The sequence below is a fragment of the Aristolochia californica genome, unplaced genomic scaffold (genome assembly GCF_029961685.1).
Source record: "Aristolochia californica isolate CCGP_79_NKW_82.1479 unplaced genomic scaffold, dmAriCali1.0.hap1 SCAF_15, whole genome shotgun sequence".
NCBI classification, from domain to species: Eukaryota; Viridiplantae; Streptophyta; class Magnoliopsida; order Piperales; family Aristolochiaceae; genus Aristolochia; species Aristolochia californica.
In genome coordinates this window covers 6487212-6502257 of record NW_027181826.1, presented here as the reverse complement: position 1 = coordinate 6502257, position 15046 = coordinate 6487212, and the positions used below count along the sequence as shown (strand labels likewise).

Genomic DNA, 15046 nt, shown 5'->3' with positions numbered 1-15046 from the left:
AAATATTTTCTACTTAGTTTCGGTGGCTAATTTGGTCTACAGGTGCTTCAAATTACGTTGTGTAATTGTTATTTGAGCCCCTTTGATAATTGACCTTACTAGTTGATTTGCATCAACATGGAGAGTGGACATATGAGTAATGGTACAAATTAGAAGTAAGGTAGTCTCTCCCAAAAATTATATTAGTGACTGTATTAAAGACTTCTAGAATCTCACACACCACTTCAACCTTGTTCCAATGCATCAAGACATGGTAAAAAATCATTAATTGGCTCTCTATCTTGAAATCTAGGACATGCATATTTGAATTTTAATGCATAAGACAACCTATCATAAGTAGAGTTCCAACGACTTAGACAATCAATAACCAATATTTTTTTACTTAGATGTAGTTGCTGCAAAATTTTAGAAAAAATATGAAGTCCAACATTAGACTTATTAATGAATTTGACGCTTTCACGCACATTCTCAATGATATCGTTTATTTCAAAGAGACCATCTTGGACTAATAAGTTTAGAATATGAGCAGCACAACAACGCACATCAAATAACTTTCCACCACAAACAAATTTCTTATTTATTGAAAAATAAACTTTCAAAATTCTCAAATAAACATCATTATATGTAGCATTATCAACTGAGATACTAAACACTTTATTTTCGATTTCCTAATCTTTCAAACACTTGTAAATAACATCTACTATGTCAACACCGTGACAAGGAGGAGGAACATGCATAAAACTAAAACCCCATTTTTTAAGCTTCCAATTACTATCAATGAAAAGCCCAGTAATAACCATGTATTCAATTTTTTTATTTTGGGACTTCCGAAGATTCATGGTAAGACTAATCTTATTAATCTCTTTCAATAAAGATTTTAATTTTTTTCTCTGCCTCATAGACCTCCAAACACTCCCTCGTAATGGTAATATGAGATATTTTTTTCATAATTCACATTTGACATCCTCATTAGAAAATTAAACCCCTCCTCTTCAACTAACACGAACGGATGATCATGCATAAGAATCCAATGGGTAATAAACGTTCTCATTTTAGTTTGATCATATTTTCCTCCAAAATCCGCAAAAGGAATGTCAAATGAACTATTATAAAAAATAGACCGCATTGGTTAAAATTTATGGTGTTTTTCTTTCGTAATGTCACTTTTCTACTAGGACAATATTTCAAATATCGACTCATATGTGAAGTCATTCCACAACTAATAATACTCAAACTGGTTTTACAGTGAACATATTGAGCCTTTTTTGTACCAACTACAAGTGAGATTTCTTTAAATCTCATCCACATATGAGACGTTTTTTGTCTTTTTGTACTCTAGACAAAATTATTTTCTTCCTCATTTTGGGTACCTTCAACTAGGCTTCTTTCAATTGTATTAGAAGTATGACAGGGACAATACTCTAGAAGAGTTGAGTCATCATCTAGGCCCACACTAGAACTAGTGTTAGCTATAGATGTCACTTGATTAGAAGATGTTGACATTCCTATTGGCTACTTCAACAAAAAAAAAAAAAAAATAGCAATCAAAATAACAAAGACAATTCTATATTATGTTATATATTCTTTGTCTATTTTATACAAACATTGTTCAATGAAACCATGCATGTCAATGGTCATGGAGACAATTACGCTAAAAATAGCCTTTAAAAAAATACCAACACACATGTATCTTCCTTTTCAAAAAATACCCTTTAATATTTGGTTACAAAGCAACATAAAAGTTAGAAGGAATTTTTTTTTTTTTTTTGAGAAAGTATAAACAGGAGAAGGAAAAGTAAAGAATTTTACTTTCTCTCTTACTTAAGTACATGTCTCGATGTCTATGCTTGCTCACCATTCTTTTCGATCAAAATTATCACAACGATTAGTGAATGACTCTAGAGTTGCAAAGTAGGTGCTTTAAGCACGGATCATGTTGAACTTTCTTGTTGCATTTTCGTTGAACAACTTGTATGAGACAATAAACAGATAAGCAAAACCTCACCCAAGAATACTAAAATCAATACTTGAGAAGGTAAAAACTCAACAGATGAAGTGGCCGCAATTAGGGTTTTGAACGAATCCCTTCTTGCTAGTTGCTAGGGTTTTCAGTTAAAACCAGATCTCTGGATCTCTGGTGCGGAACCCTCCTCTTGATGATCGGAAGCAGTGCTCATAGTTTTTCTTTTTCTTGCAGCTTACTCAGCCTCTTCTCCTACTCTTGTTCCTCTTATGAAATTGCCCACGAGCATGTCCATAGCTCAAAACACGACTTTTCTAATACCAAATTATGCAAATTGATTTCAAGTTAGTGAATTAAAATAAAAAATTAGAAGAATAAATGGAAGATCGAATCTTGAATTGAAAAAGAAAGGGATAACTAAGCCAATTCGAGAAAACCTGGGCCTCTTAAGTTTTGGTAAGCAAAGCTAATTTTTTAGGAAAAGGTAGTCTACTCAATCTCTAACATACTCTTGTTTCCATTCCCATAATTTCTAAGAAAATTATAAGGTTACCTTCCCTTATACAATAGTCCCTAGTAATATGAAAATTTTCACAAAATTGAACCTTGAAGAGCTCAAAATCTTAAGAAAAAACCTGGACAAACTTACCATTTTGGTCAAATTTCATCTATCGGTAACACCAGCAGTCAATTATAGCTGGTTGAGTGATGAAGAGGCTGAGTGATAGGGTAGGACGAGGTCTGGTGAGGAAGAAAATCAACATCATCGTCTTAAAATAGGGCAACCTACGTCGCCAATTTTGCTCCTGAAAGTTTCGAAAGAGAATTTTTGAGACTAAGAGTTTCGATTTTGGAAGAGTTCAAAATCGAAAGGAAATTTCAAAACTGTAGATCCCCTCCTCCCATCGCTACCGAATCACGAAAGGCTAAAGCTGAAAAGGGGTTTTAATTTTATTTAGTAACCGAGCTGGCTCAGAAGCTTGCAAACTGAACCACGCCTCACTCGAGTTCAACTCGGTTCCTTCAATGAGCATGAATCGTTGCTCGAACTCAATTTGAAATGCTTTCGAATCGAGCTAAACTAACCCAGGTCTAAACCGAGCTCAAGCTATCATTGAACCTGCTCGAGCTTCACTTGGTTCTAGCCCGGTTCGATTCAATTTATTTAGATCTTTAACTGAGTTCGATATCCAGATAAGGCTCGTTTTATTTAACGAGTCGATCTCAACCAAACCATGGTTAGGTTCGAAAGCTAGTGAGCCAGCTCATTAACTTAACGAGGACTCGGGCTAGAGACCGGGAGCCGGGAGTCATCTTTGAGTGCGACTTCAATTTTTTCCTCCCCTCGTCTTTTGTCACTGATCCTTATCACCGCTGAGCCCCTCTCGGCCGCGATTGTGGTCACCTCCCTTGCCGTCGACAGCTGCTCGCTGACCGCCTTCGTCGCTAACTCCCTTACCCCCACGTAGTCTTGGTAGCCGCTACCTTCGCCGCTGCTTCTATCGCCACCATCAGCCTTGACAATAGCTCCTCGTTGACGCCGCTAGACTGCCTGTCCCCCATGTCATCTCGGCAGAAAATCAAAGACCTAATTTAGTGGAGAAATAATTTTTTCCCCCTGCATGCGCAAAGACATCGTGCGATTTCTCACGTGTGACCTTCGCTTGTGCGCTTTCACACGTGCGAGATCACAAGCACACGAAAAGAAAAAATAATTTTTTCTTGAACTCAGACTGTCTCTTTCTCATGGCTCTTGAAGGGACTCAAATTGTTTGAGGTACTCTCTTAATGCTGACTCCACTCAAGTTTTTCAGAAGAACAAATTGCTAGCATTTTATAACTGTTTCTGTATGAATCCATGCACCGAAGAAAAAAAATAAATTGGGCATATGATTAAGTTATCCAAAACCATTTTTCTTAAAGTGTCTCCATGATTTGGTATATAGATATTTTATGCAAGGTTAATATACAATTTTAGGCTCGAGACTAAGCTTGGCTCGAGCTCGAGTTCAAAATATTTAAATAAAGCTCGGCTCGAACATAGGAAAGTTTGGGCTCGGCTTGATTCGATGTCACTGTTAGCTTCAGCTATCTTATGGGTCCCATCTGTTAGTTTCAATCTGATTTTTTAAAACTCATCTTTACCTCGACAAATTTGCTTGTAAGAGACCGTAAGAAGAAAATCGAACTTCGGCGTCTGTGTGAGTTGTTAAATGGATGGCACCTCTCCATAGAGAGGCTCTTCTTCTATGGTCTTATTCTATGAGATTGTTGTTTAATTTTTTTTATGCCTTTGTTCGTTCAAAACCGACTTTAGTCCATTGAGTGCTCACCTCCAATGCAAGTCTGCTCCAACTCACTCTCACAGTCTCATTGATAACGTTAGATATTTGGAAAGATGAGAGAACGGTCTCGTTAGTCTATCTAGACACTTTATTTAGTTCATTTTGCTTCATCTTTCTATTCTAATGGTCGTCCTTTCCCATCAGAGCGACTGGAATGCCCTATTTTAATTCAAACTTGCACAAAATCTACCCTTTTGATATTTGATAGAACAAGCAATTTATTGTTTTTAGGTGCCTCGTTTGATTGATTTGCCCTTCTTATCTTCCTATCTTTTTAACATTTCTTTGATGCACGAATAATGAAGAAGAATCAAAAGCCATCATTGATTATTTTCAAGAAAGCTCCTAGAAAGCTTCGACCATCATTGCAACTTGATACAAGCTGAGCTGGGATCTGCGAGTTCGGTGGAACTGTTAAGAAAATTCTAAGTAGATTAACTAGGAAGCAGAAATAACAAACACCAATTGTAATGTGGTTCACACAAATATGGCTACGTCCATGCACAAATATGGCTACGTCCACAACTGTTGCAGATATTTCATCATAGAGATATGTTCACTGTGTTTACAACATTCTAGCACTGTAGATAACAGAAATACTGATTTGTAAAGAAGACAGTGAAACCTGTATGGAGATTCCTGAGACTTGTCGATGCCCAAATACCTCAAGCAAGAAACAAAGCAAATATACAAAGCCTCTACCAAGGCTTTTCTTCTTTCTCTTTTCTGCTCACTCCCTCTACACCGAGGACACACCACCCTTCTCTTCTCTGCTCTCTCCCTCTACACCGAGGAAACACCGCCTTTCTCTTTTTTGCTCTATCCCTCTACACTGAGGTTGGAAACGCCAATTGAAGAGAAAAAACAAGTAACATCAAAGTAGAAATTTTCTCTGTTGCGGCAGCAGCACGCGATGATCCGGAGAAATTTTGCTTCTCTCTGTTTTTGTAAGTCCCAAGAGCTTCACAGTTAAGGTAAGTCCACCCGAGTAAAATAAAATCAAGACAAGCACTTTTAATTTTTGCTTGAGTGCAACACATGCCAAGAAAAAAAAAAGTCCTCTGTGTCCCTTTTACCCTTGCCTCCCGTTTGACACAACCCATTACTTCCTGACAATCTCCCACTTGAAGACCGATATCAATTTGTCTTCACACACATCAATGCTGTACCTCTTTCTTGGTATCCTCATTCTTGCAGGCCAACTGAAGCTGAATATAACTTTAGTTTATCAATAGTCACTGGTTTTGTTAGCATATCCACAAGATTCCTGTTACCTTGGATCTTCTATATCTGCAACATCCAACTAACAACTGTTGTGCCCATGATGCTTCTCTGGTGATCAACGTCTCCTATAAAATCTTTATTTACATACCTTTGTACTTTTAATTCACCTTTACCAAAGTACAAACACTTATCTGTGGTACCTCGTAGATATCTCAAGATCCACTTTATTGCTTTCTAGTGGGTCTCTCCTAGGTTTGACATAAACCTTCTAACATCTCCCATTGCGTAACCAATATATGGTCTCGTATAGACCATTGCATGCTCACCAAGCTCCCACTTGCTAGCATCTACAGTCTGATTTGCTTCTTCATAGCATTCAGGGTTTTGTCCATCAGTCAACAGTAGATAATTCATGTATCTCCTGTTAGGCACATGAGGTTGAGAAATTCTTCTCAATATAGGAGCTGGAACAGGAGATTGTGATGTGTCGGACTGTTGTGCACCATTCTGTTCAACAAATTCCTTTGGCTGAGGTCTTGCTATGGAATCATCTGGGACCTCATCCACATCTACATATACTGGCTCGCTCTCTACTGAGTTACTGTCGTCTACAGTATGTTTGTCCTTGTACATCACTCTTTCATTGAAATCACATCTCTAATGCGGATCACCTTTTTGTTTTCATCATCCCATATGCGGTATCCAAAATCATCCTAGCCATAACCGAGGAGGGTACATTTCTTTGATTTGGGATCAAGCTTATTCCTGTTTTGATCACTGATATGCACATATGCCATACATCTGAAAACTTTAAGGTGTGAGAGTCTTACTTCCTTTCCGCTCCATACCTCTTCTAGTATTCTGTACTCCAGTGGAACTGATGGACCTCGGTTTATCAAATAAGTTGTTGTGTTGACTGCTTCTGCCCAGAATTACTTTGGTAGGCCTGACTGCATACGCATATTTCTGGCTCTCTCAGTCAAAGTTCTGTTTATACGCTCAGCTACACCATTGTGTTGAGGCCTACCTGGCACGGTTCTCTCCTTTTGAATCCCATGATCATAATAGAACTTCCTAAATCTGGTGTCTTCATATTCATCACCATTATTAGTCCTAAGCTTTTTTTTTATCTTAAGACCTGTTTCATTTTCGACCATGGCTTTCTATCTTCTGAAAGTATCAAACACTTCAGATTTGTGATTTAGAAAGTAAACCCATACCTTCCGAGAGTGATCATCTATGAATGTCACAAAGTAGTGTTTTCCACCAATGGATGAAACTGTTGTTGGACCCCAAACATCAAAATGAACGAGCTCTAGCCTTTCCTTCTTCGGAGTTCTGCCAAATGTCTGAAAGCTAATTCTCTTCTGCTTTCCAAGTATGCAATCCTCTCACATATCAATTTCTACTGACTGTACACCTGATAGTTTCCCCATGGAATGCATAATCTTCATTCTTTTCTCATTCATGTGGCCAAGTCTCTGGTGCCATAAGTTGGAACTTTGGTTACTTGCTATAACTGCAATGGTACAACATGATTTTGCTGTCATGTGGAGAGTACCACTCTTCTTTCCCCGTGCAACCACGAATGCACCCTTCGAAATCTTCCAATCATCACCATGAAAGGTCGTAGTGTAGCCTTCACTAGCTAACTGTCCTACTGAGATTAAGTTCTTTCTCAGGTCTGGAATATGCCGAACATTTATCAGCTCCCATACAGACCCATTCAACTGAATCTTCACTACACCTTTGCCTACAATATCACATGGTTGATCATCACCGACTTACCAAGGTTTTTGGGCACATATTTCTTTAAGAGTTCTTTTTGTGAGGTAGCGTGGAATGATGCTCCAGAGTCTAACACCCAAGACTCCTCCTTGCTCTCCAAAGAACATATCAATGCATCATCATTCCCTAAGGTGGAAGCAACATTAGCTTCTTCTTTCACCTCCTGATCGTTCGGAGCACTATTACACTAATTTCCGTAGTGCCCGATCTTCCCGCAGTTCCAACACTTGACGGTCTTTGAGTTCTTAGAATTGTTTGGATTTTTGGATTGCGACCTTCTATTCTGAGATCTGCCTCAATCAATTGACCTGCCAGGTCAATTTCCTCTAGTTCTTCCTCTTGCCTCTGAAGAAATTGACCCTTCAACCAACACTTTTCTTCTGATTTCTTTGCTGAGAACTAGATCATGAACATCATTGAATTTTAACTTATTGCTTCCTAACGAGCTACTCACTGCTGTGACAGTGGCATTCCAGCTTTCTGGCAAGGAAGACAAAAGTATCAATGCATGTACTTCTGCGTCGAAATCAATTTCAATTGAACTCAATTGGGTTCTAATTGTATTGAGTTTGTTGATACGTTGAGCTACTGATGCTCCTTCTGTTTTCCGCAAATTAAACAATCACCTCATCAGATGCATTTTGTTTGAGGCTAACGGCTTCTCGTACATACTGGCGAGAGCCCTCATGAGACCTACTGTGGTCTTCTCCTTTGCTATGTTGAAAGCAACATTGCGAGATAACGATAATCGGATAACTCCAAGGGCTTTTCTGTCAAGGAGTTTCGACTCTTCATCCTTCATACTGTCAGGCTTCACTCCTTCTAGTGGTAGGTATAAATTTTTCTGATACAGATAATCCTTTATCTTCATTTTCCAGAAACCAAAGTCCGACCCATCAAACTTTTCAATTTTCACCTTCCCTTCATCTGCAGCCATTGCTCCCACTAAAATCTGATTTTTTTGTACAACCTTGCTCTGATACCATTTGTTAAGAAAATTATAACCAGATTAACTAGGAAGCAAAAATAACAAACACCAATTTTAACGTGGTTCACCCAAATATGGCTACATCCACAACTGTTGCAGATATTTCATCATAGAGATATGTTCACAGTGTTTACAACATTCTCAATTTACAAACCCATAGATCAATCTAGCACTATAGATAACAGAAATACAGATTTGTAAAGAAGACAGTGAAAGCTGTATAGAGATTCCCGAGACTTGCCGAGGCCCAAATATGTCAAGCCAAAAATAAAGCAAACATACAGAGCCTCCTCTACCGAGGCTTTTCTTCTTTCTCTTTTCTGCTCTCTTCCTCCACACCGAGGAAACACCGTCATTCTCTTCTCTGCTCTCTCCCTCTACACCGAGGAAACACCGCCTTTCTCTTCTCTGCTCTCTCCCTCTATATTGAGGTTGGAGACTCCAACTAAAGAGAAAAAACCAGCAGCGTTGAAGCAGAAATTTTCTCTGTTGCGGCAGCAGCACGCGATAGTCCAGAGAAATTTTGCTTCTCTCTGTTTCTATAAGTCCCGAGAGCTTCACAATTACGATAAGTCCACCTGAGTAAAATAAAATCAAGAGAGGCACTTTTAATTTTTTCTTGAGTGCAACACACGCCAAGAAAGCCAAAAAGTCCTTTGTGTCCCTTCTACCCATGCCTCCCGTCTGACACAACCCATTACTTCCTAACAGGAACAACGTCGACTGTTACATCCGACCAATATGGGATGAGATCCATTCTGTAAATGGACTTAAAATTAAACGTAAAAAAATGTTGATAAAGACTCGTCCCAATATGGAAAAGTAGTAGATTTTCATTTTGCAAAGAGATAAATACTAGAACAACCAAAATACCACACATTTTATTTAGCAAAGTTCATCTTAAACTACAATCAACAATCTTAGCACCGTAGTAGGAGCACGATATCGATACATCAAATACATCTAGCCATACAAATTGGAGGCCAATCGAGGGGTAACAATGACATCCAGGGGATCTGCCATAGGCAACGTAATCCCTAGGCCGACTTTCATACCCACTTTTTCACTGTTTGGAGTTTCTAGATCGAACCCACGCAGCAGACTGACCAGGCTCAAGTGCACAACCTGCAGAGCCAAAGTCATCCCTGGACACATTCTCCTCCCACTCCCAAACGGAATGAACTCGAAATGCTTACCTCTCACATCCATATCTCGATGGCTAGTGAGAAATCTCTCCGGCTGGAACTCCTCCGGCTCTGGCCAAACGCGGGGGTCCCTATGCAATTTGTAGAGATTGGTCATTATGCGTGTGCCCGCTGGGACATGGAATCCACCAATGTTGCAGTCTTCCATGGATTCATGGGGTACTGAAAGAGGGGCTGCAGGATAGAGACGCAGTGATTCTTTCACTATGGCTCGAAGGTATGGCAGGTTTTCGATGTCAGATTCGATCACAGTCCTATTCTTGCCGATGGTGGTGTCGATTTCGTCTTGTGCTTTCTTCATCTCATGCGGATTGTTCAGTAGTAGAGCGAGTGTCCATGTTAAGGTGATGAATGATGTGTCTGTTGCTGCTAAAATCATAGTCTACAAGATTGAAGCCATGATTGGTTATTTTCATGAAACCAAAAGATCTTATTCGGCAGTGAAATACAATCATCAATAAACAGAAATTGAAACAGGTAGCTGCATCAATTAAGAAACATACTAGGGACATCGCCTTGATGTACTTGTCAGAGTCATCGTCGGCATGTTTTTCCGTTCGATCTGCTATGGAAAGCATGACGTCTATGAAGTCTCCGTCATGCTTAGACTTGTCGAGATTTCTCCTCTGCCGATGCTCATTGACCCAGAGTGACATGATGGAGTCTAACTCCTTGAAGACCCTTTTCATGGCACCGATGTGCCCCTTCAAATCAAGCCACTCGAGGAATGGAACTGCATCCGAGGCCACAAAAGCCCCCATTAACACGAAGAACTCACTAATTGCTTGCTTAGCCCGCCTCGCCTCCTCAAAATCTGCCGTGATGTTCGATCCGAAGAACCGCTTCCCTGCAATCATCATCACAATTGTGTTGAAGGTCAAATCCACGAACCATTCCTTCATATCCACTTTCACAGGGAGCTTATTGTTCTGCTCCCACAGCTCATGCAAATGTTTGATAGACAGACCGACTTCTGTAGCACGCAAGTGCTTCAGTGATTCCAGACGATGGGACGAAAGAAGTTCGATGGTAGCCAGCTTTCGTGAGTCTCTCCATAAGGATCCATAAGGGGCTAGCCCGATCATTGTGTAGTTGTAAGCCAGATACTTACCCGCAGCACTTATTGGTCTTGTCGCAAGAATTTTATCGTTGGTGCCGAAGCATTCCTTCGCCAACTCCCAGCTACTCACCACCAGAGTGCGATGAGCACCCATCCAGATTGTGAACACTGGACCAAATTTATCCGCCAGAGCGGCGAAAGTCAGGGCGAGTGGCTCGTTCCCCTGTAACAGAGGAAGATGACCGACTACCGGCCACCGGCCTGCAGGCTCCGGTGGCTGTCGAATTCCGGTCGTCTTACTCGTTCTTCGAACAACACACAGATAGTAGGTGAAGACTACGGCCAAGAGTCCTACAAACACCAGAATAGCTTCCATTCCGTCTGCGCCGAGAAGACAATGGCCTCTCTAGACGCTGAGAATAAATAGTTGATAGAGTTGAAAATCTAACCCTGTCATTACCCTATTTTTCTACCCTCCCGCACTATCCATCCCTGAGTCCCCTGTCCCAACCGATTTAGTCATAAAAAAAATCAAAGAAAAATGTACTAAAAGATCACAAAATAAAAAATAGATATAATAATAATAATAATAGAATCATAGGATATAAGAAAATTTACAATAATTCTATGCAATAATTAAGATTTTATTTACCCAATTACTCTTGTTCAAGGAAGAAATTTTCTTTTTTAAAGAATATAATTGATTTTTTTTAAAATAAAGAATATAACGTGAGGTGTCTATTTTTCCTTTGTGAGGGGTGGTTAAACCCCATGGGATGAAGGGTCATCCCCACCCCCTCCCGTTTTAACACGAGCCATGCCCAATCCCTTAGCACTCTTTCCTTATGAATCTTAATTTTGTCAACATCCACTCCTATATTTTCCTTATAAAATCTCATTCCATTCAGTAATTCAAACTTTCTTGCTTACTTTTCAAAAGTATCCAGTATTCCTATTAATCAGTCTTAGGAAAAGTTTTCTGGTCTTGCAGTCGATCTTGACCGGCAAGCAAAAACCAAAACGTTAGACGTAAATGAATGACTTATATCAAGTTCTAAAGTATTTTGAACATAATGATTATGGTTTTGATAGTGGACTTCCAGTTTAAACAAGGCATGTAAAGGAATTACAATAATATGTTCCACTGAGATTTCCTCATGCCAAGTCGATAAGTCAAAAAAGGTGAAATAAATATTTGAAGTTTGAATAATATTCTCATGAACAAATCTGTCTAAATTTTCCCTATTATCTTGGATCCGATAGGCTTGTGTAAGTGTCATTTGGTGGAAATTTGTATTGTAGGAAAAACTAGAAATATTTTTCCTCATAAAAGGTTTCCATAAACTTTCAATTTAAAATCTTATAAGTGCCTCATAAGAAATTGGAAAAAAAAATTCATTAGATTTTTCCAATAGCGATTAATATAATTTCTAAGGCTTGAATTGAAAATTCATTCCAAATATCATTGAATAGCCTTGGATTTGGATAATACAGGTTATTGAATCGACTCACTTAAACCCTATTTCATACAAAAACATGGCTTGAAATTGGTTGAAATAATTCATGGTTAGAGTTATGGCACTAGCTATAATGGAATTCTCAAAATATAAAATTTTCTCGTTAAAAATATAACATAAGATTTTTAATATATTTATTTATGTTTTAAATTTTAATTTTTTTAAAAGGTTTATATTTAAAAAATTGCGTGGGTTTCTTCTCACTCGAGCAGGAAGGAAGAGACTGAGTCGATACCTTATTTATGTGCTTTCTTTGAAAAAAAAAAAACTTTCAAGCTTTTTCTTCACCTTTTTTGTATGTTTTCAGTTTTCAGTTTTCAACTAGTGCAATGACCTTATTTGTATGCTTTTTCTTAGCTTTAAATATCGGAAATAAAACGGGAGACAAAATGGGAAACTAAAATGGATCAATACATATAAAATAAAAATGTCTAAAAATGTAAAATTAGAAAACTGCTAGGCCCATTAAATTAGAAGTACTAGAACAGACCTTAACGAAGATAATTATTTTAGAGGCTGCTTGCGTTGTGAAGTGAATGGCATATCTCCAACGAGAGGTTGTATTTTAATTGATTTGATGCCTCTGTTCGTTCAAGACAGACCTTTATTTTAGTCCACAGAGTGCTCAAGTCCAACTAAGTCTGCTCCAAGTCACTTTCACAGTCTCATTGATAACGTCAGATAATTGGAAATATTAGGGAACGGTCTCGTTAGTCTATCTGGACACTTTATTTTATTGATATCTAAAAGAACAAACTATTTGATTTTTTTAGGTGCCAAGTTCGATTGATTTACCCTTCTGCGATGGTATGAATAGTCGTTTATTTTCCTATATTTTTAACATTTCTTAAATGCAGGAAAGCTTCGACCATCATCCCACCCTGATACAAGCTGACCTGTGATCTGCCAGTTCGGTGGAACAACATCGACTGTTACATCAGACCAATGTGGGATGAGATCCATTATGCCAATGGACTTAAAATTAAACGCAAAAAAATGTTGATAAAGACTCATCCCAATATGGAAAAGTTGTAGACCTGCACTTTGCAAAGAGATCGGTATTAGAACAACCAAATTATAGTATTTTTTATTTATCAAAGTTCATCTTAAACGGGGACGATGAAACTTCGAAATTAAACCTCCCAAAATTAGGGAGCGGGATTTAATTTCACCGAACTCGGGCCATCCCGATCACTGTCGCATTCCGTGAGCACCCATCCAGTTTGTGAGCACTGGACCAAATTTATCCGCCAGAGCTGCGAAAGTCAGGGCGAGTGGCTCGTTCCCCTGTAACAGAGGAAGATGACCGACTACCGTCCACCGGCCTGCAGGCTCCGGTGGCTGTCGAATTCCGGTCGTCGTACTCGTTCATCGAACAACCCACAGATTGTAGGTGAAGACAATACAAATAGCAGAATAGCTTCCATTCCGTCTGCGCCGAGAAGAAATGGCCTCCCTAAACGCTTAGAATTATTAAGCTTGGACTATTGCCGACTTTTTCGGTGACAGCTACTAATACGAGAGCAAGCTGAATCCGCGACGATCGTCCTTCTCTGCTTTGGTCCATTATTGCCATAGAAATTGACAGAAACAATTTAATATTTAAGAATCTTGTGGATTACTACTAAAATCTGAAAACGTAGTTCATGTCTTGTTGTGCTAATGTCCATTACGTGTGGCGCCGGCCCTGTGACCACTATGGAAGGCATCTTCGACTGGGACAGAAAAATATGTATAAGGATAAGTCATAGTGAGCCATGGGGAATGTCTCTTCCAGCAAACATGATTTAAGGGAGGGGCAATAAAAATTCTCTGTTTCAATTTTAATAGTAAGTACATAACGATGGCTATGATCAACTCATATAATTTTTGTACCTTTATGCTTAAGCTAGGGGTGGCGTCGAGTCGAGTCGAGTCCAAATCTACATATGTTCCAGCTAGGCTTAATTTAAATATTTTGAACTCGAGCTCAAACCTAACTAACCTCAAGCCTAATATTATAATTGAACTCGAGCCCAAGAATTTAACTGAGTTTTAGCTCGAGATAAAATAAATGCAAACAAATTATACGAAAAATATGTATAAATTTTACAAAAAATCGGGCATGACCTTTGTACATAAATCCTACATAAAATTGTCTCTACACTCTACTTAAAATTCTACATAAAAACTGCATAATATTATGAATAAAATTTATTCAATAATCAAACACAAAAATTTAAATGAAATATCAATATCAATTTTACAGTCATTGAAACAAAAACTATAAATCTAGTATAAATTAAAAAAAACTCAAGTTTTTTTCTCATCATGCTAGAAAACAATAAGTAAAGTCCCCATTCGCATGAGTAAAATCTCCACCTAGAAAAAAAAAGAATAATTACTTAATGTAGTGAAAAATATTAAAATATTAAAATTTCCTAGATGAGAAAATTTTCTCTTCCACTACTAATTACTTAATGTAGTGAAAAATATTAAAATTTCCAAGATGAGAAAAGATGAAAAATCAAGTAATTGATAGCATTATCTCCACATGCTTCTTCTCAGGTTGCAATCATCAAACAAAATTTTAATAAATAAAACTAAAAAATTTACTAAAAATATCTTAATTAATAATTATTCAAAAGTAGTTCATGTTTTGAGTTTTCTTGACACCGTGAAGAGTCTGAACCCAATCACTACCACAAATCAAAGGTTGAACTATAATTGGTGCCAAGGAATAACGATATGAGTCTATTACTGTACTAGCACGACTAAAGGTAGATTTTGAGGTTACTATATGTAGAATTTAGGATCTCATGAAAGGAACTTTAGATCAACAAGAAAAAAAAAAGAAGAAGAAGAGAGAAGGAGGAGAAGAAGAAGAACGAGGAAGGAGAGAGTTTGGATTAAGGGAGAAGAGGGTTGCGTCAAAAAGAAAAATGAGGGCTAGATGAATTTGTGGAAAGAGAGGAGA

General features: G+C 38.2%; 1 protein-coding gene across 1 annotated transcript; it reads right to left on the bottom strand.

Moving 5' to 3' along the window:
- Window positions 1–9164: 9164 nt before the first annotated feature.
- LOC137951154 (cytochrome P450 CYP82D47-like) lies at window positions 9165–10949 on the bottom strand. Its single transcript, XM_068797747.1, has 2 exons — window positions 10017–10949; window positions 9165–9895 (listed from the first exon to the last, which is right to left on the bottom strand). The coding sequence occupies exons 1-2, from the start codon at window positions 10947–10949 to the stop codon at window positions 9272–9274; spliced, it is 1557 nt and encodes a 518-aa protein (XP_068653848.1). The 3' UTR covers window positions 9165–9271.
- Between the last annotated feature and the right edge of the window lie 4097 nt (window positions 10950–15046).